Source organism: Hydra vulgaris, chromosome 12 (assembly GCF_038396675.1).
Source record: "Hydra vulgaris chromosome 12, alternate assembly HydraT2T_AEP".
Classification (NCBI taxonomy): domain Eukaryota; kingdom Metazoa; phylum Cnidaria; class Hydrozoa; order Anthoathecata; family Hydridae; genus Hydra; species Hydra vulgaris.
This window is the reverse complement of record NC_088931.1, coordinates 13,273,289-13,294,165: the sequence shown is the minus strand read 5'-3', so window position 1 is coordinate 13,294,165 and position 20,877 is coordinate 13,273,289. Positions and strand designations below refer to the sequence as shown.

The window sequence follows — 20,877 nt, the reverse complement described above, 5'->3', positions numbered from 1 at the left end:
TTAGGCATCAATCATGCTCAACATGGTACTCTTAATACTCTGATATTTTACAACTGTTGATGAAATCAGCCTCTCTGAGAGCTAATACAGTGTTTAACTTTCTTACCAATCAAGCTCAAAACCCTTAACAGAAAGAGATGCATAGACCAGACAAAATCAAAAATCTAGTAAAATCTAGTAAAATGAACAAGATTCATAATATATTATCCTAGCCTTGAAATAATGTACCACAGGCTTATATCTTTGCCAGCCTATTAGATTAGAGCTTAATTGATGCCAGTCTATTAGAAAAATTGCAAGGTTGGTAAACAAAATTTTCAAATTTTTCCTCAAAGTCTTTACCTAAAAGGCTTTCTACAAAACAGTAGCCTGATGAAGTTGACATTAGCACCAACTCATCCAAGAGTCTTAAGTATTTTAACTCAGAGCTAATTTCTTCTAGCATTTGCCTAGAAAAGTAAATCCTACAAGACAGCATGAGGTAGGTTGTACTAGATTACATGTTATCAACTTAATGTCTCTAAAACTTTTATTAGTTTAACAAAAGTACATCAACGCTAAATGTAAAAACATAATTTAACATAATATAGTATATATAATATGACATAATATATAATATAACATAATTTGGAAGCTGAATTGTATAATTTTGTTGGGTTAGGTATAGAACATGTCAGGTTTTAGGGGAAAAAAAATTAAAAGGGTTTAAATCTAGGAGAAAGCAAGGAACTTGCTAAACTGATGACAGCTCAATGGTTTAAAACAAATACTCAATTTAAACCATCAGATATATACATATATTGTTACTGATCCTAGTCTGTGCTCAGTTTCTCCACATTCACCCTTAGGTGAATCTGATCACATTTTGATCTCTCTAAAACTAATGTCTCATTCTTCTTCATCACCTGAATCCCCAAATTATCATACCTTTTACAACTACCTTAAAGCTGACTGTGATTCTTTCCGTGATTTTCTTCGTGATGGCCCTTGGGTAGAAATCTTTCATCTTCCTGTCGACAAATGTGCTTCTTACATAACTTTGTGGATTCAGGCTGGTATGGAATCTTTTGTTCCCTCTTGACAATTCCAGTTCAAGCCGCACTCTCTTCCATGGTTTTCCTCACATTGTGCTGCTGCGATTGCTAATCGAAACCGCTACTTCCATATCTATCAGCAAAACAATTCTTCAGAAAACAGATGTCTGTTTATTACTACTAGAAACCATTGAAAAAGGTTTTGTCTAATGCCAAGATTGCTATTCTCAGGTCATGAAATCTTGCATTTCATCTAAAAAATTAGGCTCTCGTGACTTCTGGAGAATCTTTAACAGTATTAATAATAAGGGCAAATCTTTAATTCCACCTCTCTTGTATGGTTCAGACTTTGTCACCTCATCTAAAGACAAAGCTGAGTTGTTTGCTAAAAACTTTTCATCAATATCATCTCTTATTTCCACTAGTTGCATTCTACCTGATATTGCCAACAAACTTGACTGGAGTGATACGAATGTCAAACACATTGCTAGACATTCGTACCACTCCAGCTTTTGTATCTAAAGTGATTTCCTGCTTAGACTCATCTACAGCTTGTGGCCCGGACAACATATCTGTTATAGTCTTGCAGAAGTGTTCTCCGGAGCTGTCGTCTATACTCTCAAAACTATTTAACAAGTGCTAATCAGAGTCTTGCTTTCCAGCCTGCTAGAAAGCAGCATCTGTTATCCCTATCTAAAATTCTGGATAGCGATCTGATTCATCTAACTACCGTCCCATTAGTCTTCTTCCTATTATAAGCAAGGTTTTTGAATCTTTAATTAACAAACACTTAATCTCTTATCTTGAATCTAATAACTTACTTTCTGATCATCAATATGAATTTCGATCTTCTTGTTCTACAGCTGATTTGCTAACAGTAATAACCGATAGGTTTTATCATGTATTAGATAAAGGTGGAAAGATTAAGGCCACCGCTCTTGACATTTCTAAAGCCTTTGATAAAGTTTGGCATGCTGGTCTTCTCCCTAAGCTTTCTTCTTACGGTGTAACTGGTAACATCTTTGAGATTATTGAATCATTCCTTTCCAATCGTAGTATAAAGGTTGTCCTTGATGGACAGCACTCTTCTTCTTACTCTGTAACTTCAGGGCTTTCTCAAGGTTCAATCCTTGGCCTTACACTCTTTTTAATTTGCATGAAAGATCTTCCAGATATTCTCACATCTAAGGTGGTATTGTTTGCTGATGATACTACCATTTATTCTTGTCATGATAAGAAGCCAACACTCTTTGATTGCTTGGAGGAGCCATTTGAGCTTGAAAAAGATCTCACTTCTGCTTCAGCATGAGGCTCACAGTGGCTGGTGAACTTCAGTACAGATAAAACTCAACTTTTTTCAGCCAATCGTTATTGCAATAATTTAGATCTTCCTATATTTATGAATGGTGATGTACTCGATAAGTCATCCACTCTTCATCTTCTAGGATTAACACTTACTTCCAATCTTTCTTGGAAACTGTATATTAAATCTGTTGCAAAATTAGTATCTGCTAAGGTTGCATCTCTTTATCGAGCTTGACACTTTCTTACTTCAAATTCTATTCTCTATCTCTATAAATCTCAAATCCCGCCTTGTATGGAATACTGTTGCCATTTCTGGGGCAGATCTTCTAATGATGCCCTTTCTGTTTTAGACAAGGTGCAAAAACACATTGTAAACATAGTTGGACCTGCTTTTGCAGCCAACCTCCAACCACATCGTTGTAATATTGCTTCTCTTTCTCTTTCCTACAAATACTATAATGGGCACTGCTCTAAAGAGCTAGCGTCTCTTGTGCCGTCTACTATAATTCATTCTCGTGTTACTCGTCATTCAATAAAGTGTCATCCTTTTTCTATGACTGTTCCTAAGTGCTTCAAAAACTCTTATTTGTCTAGTTTTTTTCCTCGAACATCTGTTCTTTGGAATTCGCTTCCTTTGTCTTTCTTTCCTGATTCATATAATTTGCAACCCTTTAAGTCATCTGTCAATCGTTATCTTGCTCTACAATCTTTATCTTTTCTCTTCCACCAACTTCCAACTTTAATTAGTGGTTGCTTGCAGTTTTGTTGGAAGCGAAGATGTTTAAAATATATATATATATATATACTTGGTTATATCGTATTTGTCTTTTATAACAAAAAGTTACTGAATTTTATCTTTTCATGGTTTTCCTAACAAAGACTTCAGTAATGCAAACTAGTTTTTGTGATTACAAAGAATCCATTCACCTCCAGAGTAGAGATTAAAGAAAAAACAAAAGCAGAAACTCAAGAAGATGCTAAAATACAAATAAATAATAAAATAATGAAAGAAAGTTGGATTTCAGGTAAGCTAATTTAGTATGAATAAAATTCTTAAATCAAATTTTCTATTCTAAGATTGTTGTTTGTAGTACTGTAAGAATTTTTTTTAAGTATAAGCATGTAATAATATATATTATCTACACATCTATTAACAATTTAGAATATCAAATAAAATTTTGATCTTGCAAAAGAATCATGATGCCACATGGTGCCACATGCAGCTATTGAAAAACAAAGCAAAAACTTTTTACTGATAAGATCCTTTGTGAAAAACTTGGAAAATTGGTATCATTTGTCACCAGATAATTGAAAAAACCAAGTCTAGAGTAAAATTTAAATGACCAAGGCACATGAGGGATCAGCTGCAAGAAGGTGTAATATTTCTTAATTTGATGCAACAGCTATTATCATAAATAATAAAAGATACATCTGGATATAAGGTTTAATAAAAGAATTTGTTGCTGCATGTTATTTTTCTCCTGTCATATCTTGCTGTTGACCCAAACAAAGAGCAAAGTGCTAATAGTAATGTCATAAAAGACTTAAAAAATATTGAAGCTAATAAAAGTAATAATGAGATTATAGTTGGAATTGAATATGATGGAAAAAAAGACTAGGACAAAACACTAATTCCAGATAAATATAAAAAACTTTTGCCTTAAGTGATAAAAGAGTAACATATAAGTGTAACTTAAGAGCCATCTTAAACTTTAGGAGCCATCTTGAACTTTAGGAGCCATCTTGAACTTTAGGAGCCATCTTGGACTTTAGGAGCCATATTGACATTATCTAGCCATGTATCTGGAAAATGGTAATTTGCAAGAACATACAAATGAACTCAAGCTAAAAAATTAATTGTACCATATAAAGGATCAATGAATAACAAGGATGAATGTACTATTAGTTTGCAAAAATCTTAAGCACGTAAACGATATAACAGTAAATTTTAATTTTATTTGAATGAGAGTCACATAAAGAACTTTGTAGTAGTATGATTTTAAAAATTAAAAAAAAAAAGAGCTAACCATGAAGCAACTAATTTTTAGGCATTGGTTTCTTAGAACGTCAAAGATTGTTATGAACCAAAATTTACAAGTAACTTATTTAAAACTGAGATCTCTAAGTTGGAAATTGAAAATTTGTTACAGGTTCCTAAATTCAGAAAAAGACTGCAATGGAAGCTCTTTAATTTATTGAACATCAGATAAATGAAAGAGTTCAGTTCACTTGTTACATTAGAGATAAGGAATTAGAAGCAAGACTTGAAAGGAGAATGGAGAGATAAGCAAGGTATGAAGAATACAGGAAGAAAATGGTGGCAACTGATGCTTGTGAACATATAATTGAAAATGAAGAAGATATCACTGCATGCCTTGAAGTTGAAAAATGTCTTGAAGTTGATAAATGCTGATTATAGCTTGAAAGTGAAACCAAATTGCAAAAAAGCAAGTTTATGTTTAGAAGGTATTCATTTGCTGTATTAAATTGTTTATACCCTTATAAAGCTTATATAAAAAAAATTTCTTCAACATTTATATTTTATATATGTTGTGAATATATGAGTTCAAAGCAGTTTGAAGACAGTTCTAATGAAACCTAGATACTTACAGCGAATAACGAAAAACAAACACATGCAACTGCTATTATTGATCATTATGCTATTATCAGAGATGGCCTTATAGCAGCATTAACACCGTTAAGTGTAAGAATCAGTTACAGAGATCAAACAATGTTTGTTGACTAATGTAATGAATAACATAGAAGTAGAAATGAAATTAAATAGAGAGACTATAAGAAAGAAGCGCTATGAAACTATAGCACACAAAGGTATCGAAATATAAGAAAACCATGAATTACAAAGTAAAAAACTTATTCTCCATTTTGATGGTAAAGTAGTAAGCCATATTAAAGAAAATTTGAAGCAGAAAATTAACTGTGACCGAATTGCTGTTTCTGTTACAAGCCCAAAAATTGGGTATAGAGATGATCTTCTTCTAGGAGTTGTACAAAGTAACACTGGAAAAGCACTTGATCAGGTTTTAGTTATACAAAATCTTATGGAGTATTTTGAAGTACTCAACCAATTTTTAGCAGTTTGTACTGACACTACTACCACAAATGCAGGCAAATTAGATGGAACAAATATGGATCAAAAACTTAAGTTTTACAATTGATTGTGCTGAAAGGAATATCGGAATAATTCAGCAATTTGTTGGCTTATCTCAAAATGAAGAACAATGACAAAATATCCTACAAGTAATCAGACAACATCGCAAATTAATGTTTACAAATATTTCCCACAAAGAATTAAGCCATCTTTAATAAATATAGTATAAAATATTAAGAAAAAGTATTTATGCAGTTATTTTTATTTTATATACTATTGTTTTTGAAATTTTAACGTAAAAAACTGGTAATAATGCGTTAAGGCATAAAACCCAAGTTTTACATAAAGCTCTTCCTCTTAGAGTTCTGAGCTAAAAAAAAATTTTATGAATTTTCAAGTGAACATAGAACAGCTTTTCGTATGGTGGTATTTTAAATTCCAAAAAAAGTTTAAAAGTTCAAAAAAATTGTCAACCTAATATATATATATATATATATATATATATATATATATATATATATATATATATATATATATATATATATATATATATATATATATACATATACAACATAAAACAAAGATAAATGAGAAATAAAAATTTTCACTTACAGGTTCAAGAGAAACATATGTATCTAAAATGTATTATAATGCAAGATAAGAGATAAAATCAAATAAAAATACTAATACAGTTAAGATGAATTAATATTAATATAGTTAAAAAACTATTACTATTATTACATAATTAAACTTTTTGTTTTTCTTAATATTTAATTTTAATTTAACTTTGATTAAAAAAAAATGATTTGATGACTTTTTATTTATCAAAGTCAACTTTTAATAAAATCATTTGAACTAACGAATCTTATAATAGTACTTAAGTACACAAAATTAAAAATTTAATAAAAGTTTATAAACGGGTGGCTCTTAGACACAAAGATTGCATACTGATGTTGGTCACCTGCATCTTTGTGTCTAAAAAGCTATAAAAAGTACAAAAGCTATATAAAGTACTAAACTACATAACACAAAATAGAAGAAAGGTTAAGATAAAACAAAGATAAGATAAAAAAGAATAAATAAATAGATAGAATGGAGAAAAAGCAAGCACCTAATTATATTAATTATTGATGCGTCAATAAATAAATCAAACTACAGGCTTAATGAGTTGATGCGGTATACCTCTGTGTCAATTAATAAATGAACTGTAAAAGAGATTTGTTTAGAAATTTTATTTCTAAACTTTTTTCTCTAAATCTTTTTTACAAAAAAGCTCAAATTTTTTGTCTTTTTTACCTAGATTGTTAACATTGTGGCTTGTTTTCCAGACAACCCAAATCACTTACCAGATAAACCAAATCAATTTTTTTTTCTTGATTTGTATCTTGATGGCAATTAATGTCTCTGACCCTAACTAGTGGTTAGTTTTTCCTTGTTCATTTTTAGCACACTAATCTTACTAAAACTTTTACTTCTCTTACTTCTACATCCTAAAGTTTTACTACATCCTAAATTTACCTTAAGTTTTTTTTAAAAAAAAAAAAGGTTTTTTAGCTTATGACTTTTGTCTCTCTATTAAAAACTGTGCTAACTATGAATTTCTTGGATTCAGACACTTAAATATTTATTCCTTCTTGTTATTTTCAAGGTAAAACTTATTCGATCCTATGACTTTCTCCTTCTGCAGCTGCTCTTTATAATAACAATCAAATGTTAATCTCAAAATTTGATCTTTAAAGTTTACTAAATCTCATTTTAAATCTTAGAAGTTGTAAAGACATTTAAAAATTTTTTTAACTTTAACATTCTGTCTGTGACACATGGGCCTGATCTTAATACGCATTCAGATGTTAGGCAAAGTGTAATCAAAGTGTAATTTTTTCTCTGATTGAAACAAGTCAAATGACTATTAAACATCCAAATCACTCCAGCTTTTAATGCTAAATTTAATACTTAACTCTTTTACATCTTGTGGTCAGATAATGTCTTCTTGTTAGTATACACCTTTAGATAATACTGTCAACTAGATACTGTCTTGAAGTCTTTAATGTGCTGATAATGATGATGATGATGATGATGATGATGATAGAGATGATGATGATGATGACAATAATAATGATGATGATGACGATGATGATGATGATGATGATGATGATGACGATGATGAAGATGAAGATGATGATGATGAAGATAAAGATGATGATGATGAAGATGATCATGATGATGATCAAGATAATCATAATGATGATCATGATTATCATGATGATGATCATGTTGATGATCATCATGATCATGATGATGATCATCATGATCATGATGATGATCATCATGATCATCATGATCATCATGATCATCATGATCATCATGATCATCATGATCATGATGGTCATGATGATTAAATTACATATCACATTAAGAAAAATCTTATTTAAATAAACATAAAAATCAGAACCTTTACTTTCAATGCCACTGTCATTACTAGAAGTACTGATCCTTGATGAAATACTGTTCCTTTTATCATTCAAACCTTAAATAAATTTGTTCAATTCATTTTATGTTTTATAATTATTAAATAAAGTTTGGTTTTACATTAAGTATTACAAATATGATTAAAATTGTGATTATATTATACATAAATATAATAGGTTACAATAAGCCAAATTTTTATATATTATAAAACAATAATTTAAAATAAATTAAATTTATATATATTATAAAACTAGTGGTTAAAATAACCATAAAATAATGTTTAGCAAAATCAATCCAAAAAAAAAATCATTTAAATTTATACCACCATCATTGGACTCCGTGATTTCATAAATACTATCATAATCTGTATTTGGTTTAAATGAAACAAATTGTTCAAAGTTTTCTCGATTTGTAATGCTGTCGATAAATCTTGACTATAAAATTTTTTTACAAAGCTTAAAAACTATTTTTCTGATGATGCTAATAAAGCTGATAAAGCTCTTGAATTATAATCTTATACAGCAGCTCTTGAATTATAAATCACGTGTAATATATAATAATTAAGAATTAGAAAAAATTCGAAAAACCTACTTTGTTTTAAAAAAAAACATTTGAAAATAAGTCTAGTTACATAAACAATCACATTCTTAATATTTTTGAGCTTAAAGATTACAAAAATTTCATTCTTACCAAAACATCAGTCAATTCTAAATAACCATTTGCAGCTGCTATGTCCATTGGAGTTAATCCTTTATAATTTTTAGTCACAAGTAATTGTGCTGCTCCTGGACATTTTAAAAGAGCTATGCTTAACTTTACAAGATTATAGTGCGCTGCAAAATGAAGTAGAGTGGGCATATAAAATGATGAGAGATCTATAAAAAACAAGTCATTTAAATATACAAAGATGACAAAAAAACAAATTTTTTCACAATTACATGCGAGCCGATTGATACAAAACATTTAAAACAAAACAAAAAAATCAAGTTTAACCTGGGTTTGAAATTTTATTTTGATCAGTATGGTGGTATTGTGGCAAATTAAAATTTGAAGTAATATTCAACTTAAAACATCTTTCCAACAAAATGTCAACAGTAGAAGTACATTCTTTTAGCTCAAATGCATCATTAATAACAGAAGTAGGATCTGTGTTAAGTTCGTATAAGTTCTTAACAAAATCAAGTTTGGAACTAAACATGATGGGAACATCATAATTACAAATCAAATGTTTTCCAGGACCTTGATATATAGAGACTTGAGAACTCCCAGGTGGAAAGTTTTCTAAAATTATTAAAATTTTAATTTAAAAAAACTATTCAAAACTAAATATAATTCAAAAAAGTAAAATAAAAAAATTTATGTTATCTTGTAGCAGTTCTGTGCTACAAGAAAAATTTGCAAACTTACAATTTATTTTTATTTGAAATGAAAAACCTAACATGCTAACACTATAAAAGACTTCATTAAGCAAACCTTAAAATCTCAATGTAAAGATATATTTAGTATTTACATTTAAGGAATATATAAAATACCTGGTGTAATAAATGTTATTGCTGAGTTATTTACTCTAGTCGCTTTAATAAGCGTGCTTTTCTTTGTTGATGTCAGTTTAATGTAATATTCAACATTTTCTGGAATATCTGAACTAAAGACTGCAACACATATTTCTTGTCTCTTTAAAAAAAGATTTTATAAATTGTGATTATAGAAAATGATAATGATAATCATCATTATTATTATCATCATCATTATCATCATCATCATCATCATCATCATCATCATCATCATCATCATCATCATCATCATCATCATCATCATCATCATCATCATCATCACATCATCATGATGTGATGATGATGATGATGATGATGATGATGATGATGATGATGATGATGATGATGATGATGATGATGAGGATGTTGATGAGAAAATGATAATGATAACCATCATCATTATTACCATCATCATCATCATCATCATCATCATCATCATCATCATCATCATCATCATCATCATCATTATCATCATCACATCATCATCATTACATCATTAGACTTAACTTATAGAAAATTAACTTTTAAGAAAATTTTTAAAAGATAACTTAGATTCTAGGTTAGGTTAGGTTCTAACAGAACTTAGTTCATGTTTTATTTTGATGATTGAAATGGTAAAAATTGACACGAGGGTATTATAACACGAGGCTACTAAAAATTTGCACAAAAAAGAATTGCTTATAATTATCATTCAAATTATATTCTTGTTTCACAACTGATCAAATAAGTAAGGATAGCAATAATAGATCCTCTTATAATTGAAAGTGTCCCATGATCAACAGCGTCGCAAATTTTAGTCTTAAGCAAGCAAAGAAGATTTTTAAAGTATTCTAGACTGAAATCTCATAAATTAAGTTGAATTCTCTTTCTCAGGGGGATAAGATTTTTCTCTTTGAAATCATTGGAATAGACTCACTGATTTAGGTGCGCCCAAAATGTCTCAATAGGCCTTAATTGTGGTACATTTGGTGAATTATCATCCTTAGAAACATACGTTATAATAATACGTTTAATCTTTTTATAAGTTTCAATTGTTAACTTTGCATAATGACAGCTTGCACCATCAGGCTAAAATATATATTTTATATTTTTGTGATGCGAATCAATGATCGGAACAAGTTCCTTTTCAATGAATTCTTTGAAATATATTTTTACATCAATGACATTATTCTTAATTGCAAAGAAAGGCTTTAATTTACCAAATCTACTGATTGCAATCAATACTAAAACTTTCGCTTGAAACTTGACTTGAACTTATATTTAATATTATTTTCAGTTTTGTCTTTATCTTGACTATAAAAGCCATCATTTCCTGGTGTGTTTTGGCTGCTCAATGTAAAATAGGACTTGTCATCCATGATAATTTCAAATTCATTTGACAGTCAGAAAAAAGTTTTCGAAAATTTTAACAGTCATTGTTTTTGCTTAATCATTGAAATTTCAGGGCTTTCTGGTCCTTTCTTTCTTTTGAAATATCCATGCATATCCATGCAATTTTTAACATGCATAAAGTCCATGCATGTTAAAAATTTTTTAAACGTAACTTCTATGAATTCCATATTTTAATGCGAGTTTTCTCTGGGAGATTCCAACTTTATTTTCAGTCTTATTAATGAGTGAAGTAATTTCTCTTATGTCCATTTTGTGTGGTTTTCTGCTGCTTCCTGACTTTCTTTCAAGGTCAATATTATTGTCAACTCTTTTAATATTATAAATTGTTCACCTTGCAACTTTCATTTGCATAAAATGATGTACCGTAAATGGTTTCCCTTTGTCTATGTTATCTAAATAGAAGTTTCCGATAAGTTTTTGTTTGTCGTTTTCTTTAAATCCCTCCATTTTATTAATATAATTTTAATTGCCAAAATCAGTATCAGATTATGAAATAAGAATGTCTAGTGAATATATTTAACTTCGAACTGCAGAAATATTGGAATTTGTTTGCGAGTTTTGAATGTTCAAATTTTATGCAAATTTTTAGTAGCCTCATGTTATTACAGGCTGTTACAAGAAAAAAATAATACCAGTTAAGAAAATGACTATGCAAATTATGATGAAAAAGAAAATGACAAGCCAGATTTACTGTTAGTTATGTAGAGTCTATAACTTAAGTATCAACACGTAAAAACTTTTAAGAACATATTCTCATAACAACAACAAAAACAATATATTTACCAGATAGATAGTTGTATTACATGGCTTTCCCAAGAAATATATATATATATATATATATATATATATATATATATATATATATATATATATATATATATATATATATATATATATATATATATATATATATATATATATATATATATATATATATATATATATATATATATATATATATATATATATATATATATATATATATATATATATATATATATATATATATATATATATATATATATATATATATATATATATATATATATATATATATATATATATATATATATATATATATATATATATATATATATATATATATATATATATATATATATATATATATATATATATATATATATATATATATATATATATATATATATATATATATATATATATATATATATATATATATATATATATATATATATATATATATATATATATATATATATATATATATATATATATATATATATATATATATATATATATATATATATATATATATATATATATATATATATATATATATATATATATATATATATATATATATATATATATATATATATATATATATATATATATATATATATATATATATATATATATATATATATATATATATATATATATATATATATATATATATATATATATATATATATATATATATATATATATATATATATATATATATATATATATATATATATATATATTATATATATATATATATATATATATATATATATATATATATATATATATATATATATATATATATATATATATATATATATATATATATATATATATATATATATATATATATATATATATATATATATATATATATATATATATATATATATATATATATATATATATATATATATATATATATATATATATATATATATATATATATATATATATATATATATATATATATATATATATATATAGTTCACTCTATTATAGCCTGGATAAATCAAAGAGAATGACCAAGGGCAATAAAATAATAAAAAAGAACAAAAGAAACAAAGCACACTCTAAGACAACATTCACAGATATATTATCCTATTAACAAATTCTTTATCACCATTGATAAAATTGTTGTTTTATTGATCTTGCTGTAAAGTAATATTTTAATTTAGCTTGTTTATTTTGAATAAATTTAATAATATATAAATTTTAATGTTTATTTTGAATTAACTTAACTTATTTTGAAGTTTACTCTTTTCCATTATTGCCATCTTTGTATAGTGTTTTGCAATAGAATAGTTAATTAAAGGTATGGACACTTATAGCACTTTTACAAAAATTTCTTGTAGAATGACTGCCGTTTGCACTGCATGATTAAACCATTCATTAAATATAGATGGCAGCTTTTTGTTAAGACAACTATTTATAATTAAACAAGATTAAATTTTAATTTTCAGGTAGTTTGTTAATTTGCAGTACATTAAAAGATTCAGGTATATGGCAAGTTTTTGGTAGAAATTCAAATATGATAATGTACGCCTGACAGCTGACACAGAGATAAGCGTAAATAAAAGTTCATAAGAGTGGCATACAAAGATAGACATAAATAAATTAAGTAATAAAGATACAATTTATTACTATGTGAAATAGGGATAAGGTGTTATTAAATGGGCAAACATGTATTTCAGGCATCTCTTTTCGTATACAAAAAATAAGCCTTATGCAAACCAAGTATTATTGAAAAACATACCATTACTAAACTCTGACCCTAACCTGTACTATCATGATTAAGGTATAATTTTCAATAAAATAACTTTTATGGTTAGGGTTAGGGTTATGCTATAGTTTTTAATAACACTTTTAGGCATAACTCATTTTTTGCAGGGGGGTCTAAAATATATATCCGCGTATAAATGTATATATGTCGACTGACACCTAAGGATTGGCTTAAATAAATGTACAAAGGTTTAAGTTCAGTTTCATGGTTAGTGTCAGAGATCATTTCTGAACTGATACGTTATAGAATAGCCTGTTTAAAATATTTTCACTTCTCAATGGCAAAATAAAACTGGCTGTTTAAATTTCTGAGTAACTCAAATATACCAAAGTATTAAAGAGATCCGCTTTTAGTATAAATTTCTGAAAGATCAACATTGGTTTTAAACTATTGTTTTTACAATTAAGAATTGACTTTTTATCGTAATTAGTAATAAAAAGATGAAAGAAGGGGGAAAGAGAAAAACTGCTCTTTAGACAAATGGCAAATTACTTTTGCAGTAAAAATTGAATGTGTTATGGCATCGAATAAGAAATTGTTTTGTGACATCAAACAATTTTAACATAACAGTTATGTTATGTATTTGGTTATGATAACCAAAACAAAAACAAAAAACGTGAGAAAATGCCCGCAGTGGAAATTCCTTCAAGAAAATAAATAAATAGTTTTAAATAAATGAAAAAGTATAGTTGTCTTTTCCACACAGAATTTTAAAAAATAAGTTTTTCTCTATGTATTATTCGCCCGAAGCGAACTTTTTCGTCGATAAGCATTTCTGTTAATTTTGACAGAAATGTTTTATCTGCGCCTGCTCATCGAAGAAAAAATTCGCTTTGCGCAAATATTTTCATGGAAATTTTTGTGGAAAACAGCCTTTAGGTCGAGTTGTCACGTGATTGTAATGTTCACCAACTGATCTCAAATAATAACTATTTTTTTGAGATCAGTGTGTTCACCCCATTCGAAATGGTAGAAGCCGTTAATTGTTCTGAAAACGTAAACATTAAAAAAATCTTTAAAAAAATCGTTTAAACTATTTTTTTTCATTCGAGTTTTAGTAGCAATGTAGCCATTTTTTACGCTGCTTTTTATTTATAAATACCTAATTGAGCTTCAGTATATAAAAAAACTAGTAAATCAAAAAAAAAATCTTTTTTCAAATCCATGCTTTATGCAAGCAGAATTCTATTGGGCCTAGAAATTCTTTTTTTGTTATCTTTTGTAGAAGGAAAAATTACTGTTACGTTTTTAAATTTTTTTTTTATTAATTCAGTGTTCTTATGAGGAAATACAAATTAAATTTTTGTTAACTTAATTAACTTTTTTTGGTCAAGTTTTTCCATTTCCTTGTAGTGTCATCGAAAATGATTAAGTGTGCAAAATTTGAGCAAAATTGGTTAAGAAAAAAGCTTTCAAAAATTGATTTCAAATTTTGTGGCACACAAACATATATATATATATATAAAGTAACCTTATATAAAGCATGGAATAATTGTAAATTAGTAAATCTTTTTGTAAAATGTTTTAAGCATTGTTGAATGGATAATTTGTGGTATCATTATATGTTTATAATGAATGTACGTTTAAAAACATGCCGAGTTTCAGCAATAATAAAAAATAAAGTTGTCTTTATTATAAACAGTTAATTTACGCAAAAAAGTTGTATAGAATTAAAATTTAAAAATAAAAAAAAGTAAAAAAGTGATTAAGATAAATATTTAGATTACTTTACATTATGTTGTTGTTTGAAAAATTTTAAATACAACAAGTTTTTAGCATTTTTATTATCAATTCTTAACAACCTTACCACTTTCTCGCATAACCTAACTGAACAACAGCCTATTGCAAATCAATTTTCAATTCCAAAAAAAAAGGAAACTATGCCGTAATAACGCATTATGTAAATATTAGTACATATTTCTTCATTGGAATAAAAATTATATTATTTTTTTGGCACGTCTCCATAATGATTTTCTTATAACATTTTTAATTATCGAAAGTTCTTTAAGGATTTTCTCTTATTTTTCGCAACGTTATCACCTCATTCAACATGACTGTCGATAAGATTGTTTTCGTTTGGCGTCAGAGCGAGATTATAGATAGTAAACTAGGGACCCCATATTTCTGCAATGCATAAGCAGGACACACACACACACACACACACACACACACACACACACACACACACAAACACACACACACACACACCCTCCTTTCCTCTAAAAGAAAAAAAGGAAACACTCAATTATGCATATATTTTTAAACTAAATAAACAAGGGCGTGGATAGAGTACCGAAAGTCTTTATATAAAGTTAAATCCTGGAAGTACTATAGATCTCTACTACTCCCATGGTCAAGTAAACTCTAAATTCAAAACATCGTCAAAACGGAATTTGTTTTTACACGTGACTTTAGCAACAAATAAACGCGTTAATAAAATAATTATTTCTTTTATATATGAAACTAGTTTTTATTACAAAGTAATATTCTTTAAAAAAAAATCTTGAATCGGATTTGAATTTGAATTGAATTGAATTTAAAGATCTTTGATTTTTTTGAAATTTAAGTCATGGTATCCATATGGATCTCATAGGCAATAAAGGGTTAAAATGGTTTAAAATTTCGCTTATCAATGGGCTCAACTTGTGTTTGATTTTAGTCAAACGTTCGAGATTCAATGTGAGTTTTGAAACAGCAAAATTCGTCAAAAAAATCATCTGATGTAGTTCACTTAATGAAAAAGTCTCTTTTTAATCGATAATGTTTTAACCATTTTTCCATTCTGCGGTCTTTTTTAATGTCTCCCAATGCATTATTTCAAATTTTTTTTTAGAGTGGATCTAGTCCTCGATATATTATATAAGAGCTTCGTAAAAAGTATAAGCATAATTTTTAAATTTGGCATAAGTATTTAAACTAATCTCGATTAAGTCATGTAAGTTACATGATGCTACGAAGATTTTGCTAATTCTGGAATAAATTCTTTATTTTGACGCATTTTTTTTATTTATAAATGTTGCATTCTCGAACTGGACTTTAAAAGCCTTTCAATTGTTTTTATAGCTCCAGAAATAGGCTTAATTTGGTTTCGAATAAAACATTACATAAAGTAAAGAATGCAAGATTTAAAAAAAAAAATTAATTGTAGTGGGATATTTGAAAGAAAAGTAATATGATTTCAGCGCATTAAAACATTTAATTAATCTATCAAAAGAAGGAAACAATGACGTGTTTTCGAATGTCCAAGTACGGTTTCGTATCAATCAACAAAATTTACTTCTCTTTTATAGAGGTTTTAAGTTAAAGTTATTTTTACTTCAGAATTTTTTTAACCACTCTTTCGAGCAGGTTGCCATTTTTATTTTCATGTTTTTACCATTTTTTAAAATATTCAAAACAATCAAAAAATCAGGGGGTCTTTGTATCTTTTGAGCGTCAAAATATTTTAATAAAATTTGAAACCCAATTACAATTTATGATGGGATTCAAGATAATATTTTGTTTTATTTCAAAAATTACTTTTCCTCAACCAGGGGGATACAGGGGGCGTTTTTCAAGAGTATTTCTACTTTTGTTTGCAAATCAAGTGGTTTGTGCCTGAAATTGATGTTAATTTTATTTAGAGACTAATTACAAATGAATAAATTACGTCAATTGTCTGATAACTTGTTTAAATTAAACAATTTATTAGAGTATTGTTTTATTAAATTTAAAAAATCTAATAAAGAAAATACTAAATAAAAACGTTTTTGTTCAAGGTGTGCAAAAAGCAAGATATCATTCAGAAAATAGGAGATAGATATGTTTGTGTAAAGACGAAAAATGTCTATCTTTGGAGAAGAATGATTCATTGACTCATCTGATCAAAGACTTTGTGGACTCTGGATTCAGTTAGAGCCTAAGTTCTCATCCGTCTGGAATATGCGGAAGCTGCAAGACAAACTTATATTTAAAACAGAAAGGTAAAGCTATCAGTAATTCTGTGGAGACTTCCTGAATAATTGGTCGTGATCAAGTTAAAAAGTTGGGAAGAACTAAACAAAAAGATGGCAACTGCATTTGTGCTATTTGCTGCCTAGGGCGGTGTACTAAAAGTAGTAGTACACTTAATCTTTTTGAATTCACCTACGTAGAATCTAAAAAGATTACATTCGAAAAAGAAATTCATTTTGATCAGAATGCTGTCAAATTGTTGGTCCTGGTATTCGACATCCTTGCAGCAAAAAAAAAACTGTTCAAAATCTTCATGCCTTTATTACTTCAAAGAATCAATATATCGTTGAAAGAGTTGTTTCTTGTACGCTAAAAAAAATATCTGTTGTTGGTGATAGCAAAAAAAAGAAATTTGCAACAGGAGGAAAAGCTCTTCCTGGTAAAGTACACAGAGACCGATCACCTATAAGGCATATAAGAAGTGAAACAATCATGAACTTGAAGATAAACTACAATCTTCTAAATTGTGCAGTGTTAGGAATAATGAAGGAATAAGAAAAGATGTTGGGCGATCTGGAATACAAGAGAATACCTATGCTGAAGTTACGAACATGTCACGCTACTTGAATAGATTTTACGATGTGATAAAATGTCAGCTCAAGATCGGTAAAAACTTTTTTGAAAAAGGTATCGTTTATTGTACTGACCTATCTATGCTCGTTACTGAAGTTTCTTCCGTCAGAAAAATGGATATTCTTAATTTTGTTGTACATGTTGCTATTGATGGAGGGCAGGGATCTCTAAAGATTTTCATGAACGTGTTTAACCCATCTGTGTTAGATTTTCAACCAAGAAACCAAAAGTACACCGGAGTCAACAAAGTGATAATCTTAGGCATTGTTCGAAACGTAGAAGAGAATCATCACAATCTAAAAACACTTTTCCAACTACTACAACTAAATCAATTAAAGTTTACTTTGGCTTTTGACCTAAAATTGATCAACATCATCATTGGATTATCAATAAGTATCTTATTTCATTTATATTTTATATTTTAAGTAAGCAATACCTATAAGTTATTTTCTATAATCAAAGGTTACGGTGGAAAATACTCGTGTTGCTGTTGTGATGGGCCGATGGATGAAAAAGGAGTTCAAAGGACTTTCGGGTCACTAGCAGATGAAATCAAAAAATACCAATTTGATAACAAACCTCGTATACTAATGCAATATTATAAAAATGTTACTTATCCATGTCAGCTGGATGAGATATTTTCTGAAGAAATTATAACATAATTCCACTGCCTGAATATCATACTTATGATCACCATTTTTTTTTTTTTTTTTTTCTTCGCTGTTTATATAAAAATAAAATAATAAAATTACAATGAAACTTTTACGTTATACAAAGAATATATATAAAACAGACAGGGGCTCAAAGAAGATACGGATGACTGGTGTAACCACAATCTTTTCATAGAGCCCCTTTACAATAACATTTAAAGCCCACATGGCTTTAGTAAATTTACAATAAAACATTTTTTCTGAAAAATACTACGTGAAGAATAAAACTCAATAACATAACTTACAATAACATTTAATAGCATTTTAAAGCCCACATGACTTTAGTAAATTTACAATAAAATATTTTTTCTGAAAAATACTAGGTGAAGAATAAAAACTCATGTATACATCCTCATATATACACATACACATACACAAACACATATACAAACATACTTACACACACATATATAAACATACTCGCATATATATCAGAAGCTAAGGAGATACAATTTCATTTGTCGTTTAAAAGAGGAAGTGCTTTTCAAATCTTTTATATTGTTATTTTTTAATGACGGACCTTGGTTATTAATTGAGAATTTTGGCACATGCGATTTTACTCTGCTCAATTGATAGTTATGGTTGCTATTTGACCGAAGCTTGTATTTCTGTGAAAACGCCAATGTAAAAATATCAGAAAATACTTTTGGCAGCAAGTTACTCTTATATTTATACATAAATATTAATATTTGAAGCGAATTAAGTTTTGATATATTTAACACATTCATGTATTTCATTACAGGGGAAGGGTTTTCTAATCTTTTTAAATAGTTAACCGCTTTACATGCGTGATTTTGTAGCCTCTGTAATCTTATTAATTTAGTTTTGTGTGTGTTAGCCCAAACAATAATAGCGTAAGAGAGATGGCAATGAACAAGACTGAAGTAAAGCATTTTGCGTGATTTATAATCAAGAAAGGCCCTAGATTTATATAATACACTTATAGCAGAAGATATTTTTGCTTCAATAAGACTAATATGTTTTTTCCATGATAGGTTCTCATCAAATATTACTCCCAAAAACCTTGTATAATTTACTCGATTTATTTCATTTTTATTAATTGATAGTTTTGGCAACTTTAACGGAAGATTAGTTGATTGTCTTATTTTATGGAAGAGAGTAAAACGTGTTTTTTCACAATTTAATGATAACTTATTAGCTATAAACCATTGGTTAAAGCTTTCCAGTTCAGTGTTCATTGTTTCGAACAATATTTTTACACCAGAATTGTTGTAGAATAAATTTGTATCGTCTGCATACATAATTGACGATATTTAATGAGAAACTTTATTCATATCATTAACATATATTAAAAATAATAAAGGTCCCAAGATCGATCCCTGTGGGACTCCGCAATCAATATCAAGAGCACCTGACTCCTCCAGGACAAGTTGACAGGACCATGTTGGACGAGACAGGACCATGTTGGTAAAATTATTGATTTCCTTTTCACTGGTAAAAATCTGAAGGAGTTTTTTGAAAAGAAAACGGTTATCAGGCATGGCTATAATGGTGATGGTTTTGATGGACCTAATTGTGCCAAAGTTTTAAGATCATTGGACGAAATGACACTTTATTCTCCAATTAAATATTTGGAATGTATTGAAATCCTATGGAGGTTTAAAGAAGGTACTTCATCGCTTTTTAAATTTTTTAACACTTCTTAGAACGTTTTTAATTCAATTAGTACAGAAATGGGATTATTGACCTACCAGTCTAAATAAAATTAGGAGACAAAAATATGTTAATACTATTATTTTCAACAAGTTAATGTTTGGTTAAATTTTGTTTGAATAATAAATTGCTTGATGAAACTTGATATATCCTAAAAAGAAAAAATAGACAAGCTTGTGGAGTTCATGCTTCACTTAAAAGTATATGTCCATGATGTATTCGCAATGAAGATTTCACTTGGATAGAAGTTTCACATAATCAGGTTCGATCTTAAGGAGTATCTCGATAGGCAGAAAATCCCGCTCAGTATTACATTAGAACAAACATCTGAAGCAGTGCATAAAAACTTAAACAAGACACTGAAAAGGTTCGTTGCGTCTGAGAAAAACGTCCATCACGGTGAAAAGCTACGAGCTATGGTTGTTGAATACAGTTCAACGAGATTGTAAGAAGATTTTTCAAGAATATATTTAGATTGAAAAAATGCCTATTTTTTTTATCATTTTTGTAA

General features: G+C 27.9%; 1 protein-coding gene across 4 annotated transcripts in view; it reads right to left on the bottom strand.

Moving 5' to 3' along the window:
• The window catches only part of LOC124807980 (phosphoinositide 3-kinase adapter protein 1), a 93,691-nt gene that overhangs the window by 58,441 nt on the left and 14,373 nt on the right, over nucleotides 1-20,877 (bottom strand). For 2 of the 4 annotated variants that reach the window (XM_065812242.1, XM_065812243.1), the window contains exons 3-8: nucleotides 9,450-9,591; nucleotides 8,911-9,198; nucleotides 8,608-8,792; nucleotides 8,240-8,351; nucleotides 7,901-7,975; nucleotides 6,061-6,083 (exon numbers count right to left, since the gene is read on the bottom strand). In XM_065812242.1, the coding sequence (XP_065668314.1) occupies nucleotides 6,061-6,083; nucleotides 7,901-7,975; nucleotides 8,240-8,351; nucleotides 8,608-8,792; nucleotides 8,911-9,198; nucleotides 9,450-9,591 (825 nt within the window). The remainder of the gene's footprint in view (nucleotides 1-6,060; nucleotides 6,084-7,900; nucleotides 7,976-8,239; nucleotides 8,352-8,607; nucleotides 8,793-8,910; nucleotides 9,199-9,449; nucleotides 9,592-20,877) is intronic. The other 2 variants (XM_065812244.1, XM_065812245.1) reach the window with 1 other exon arrangement.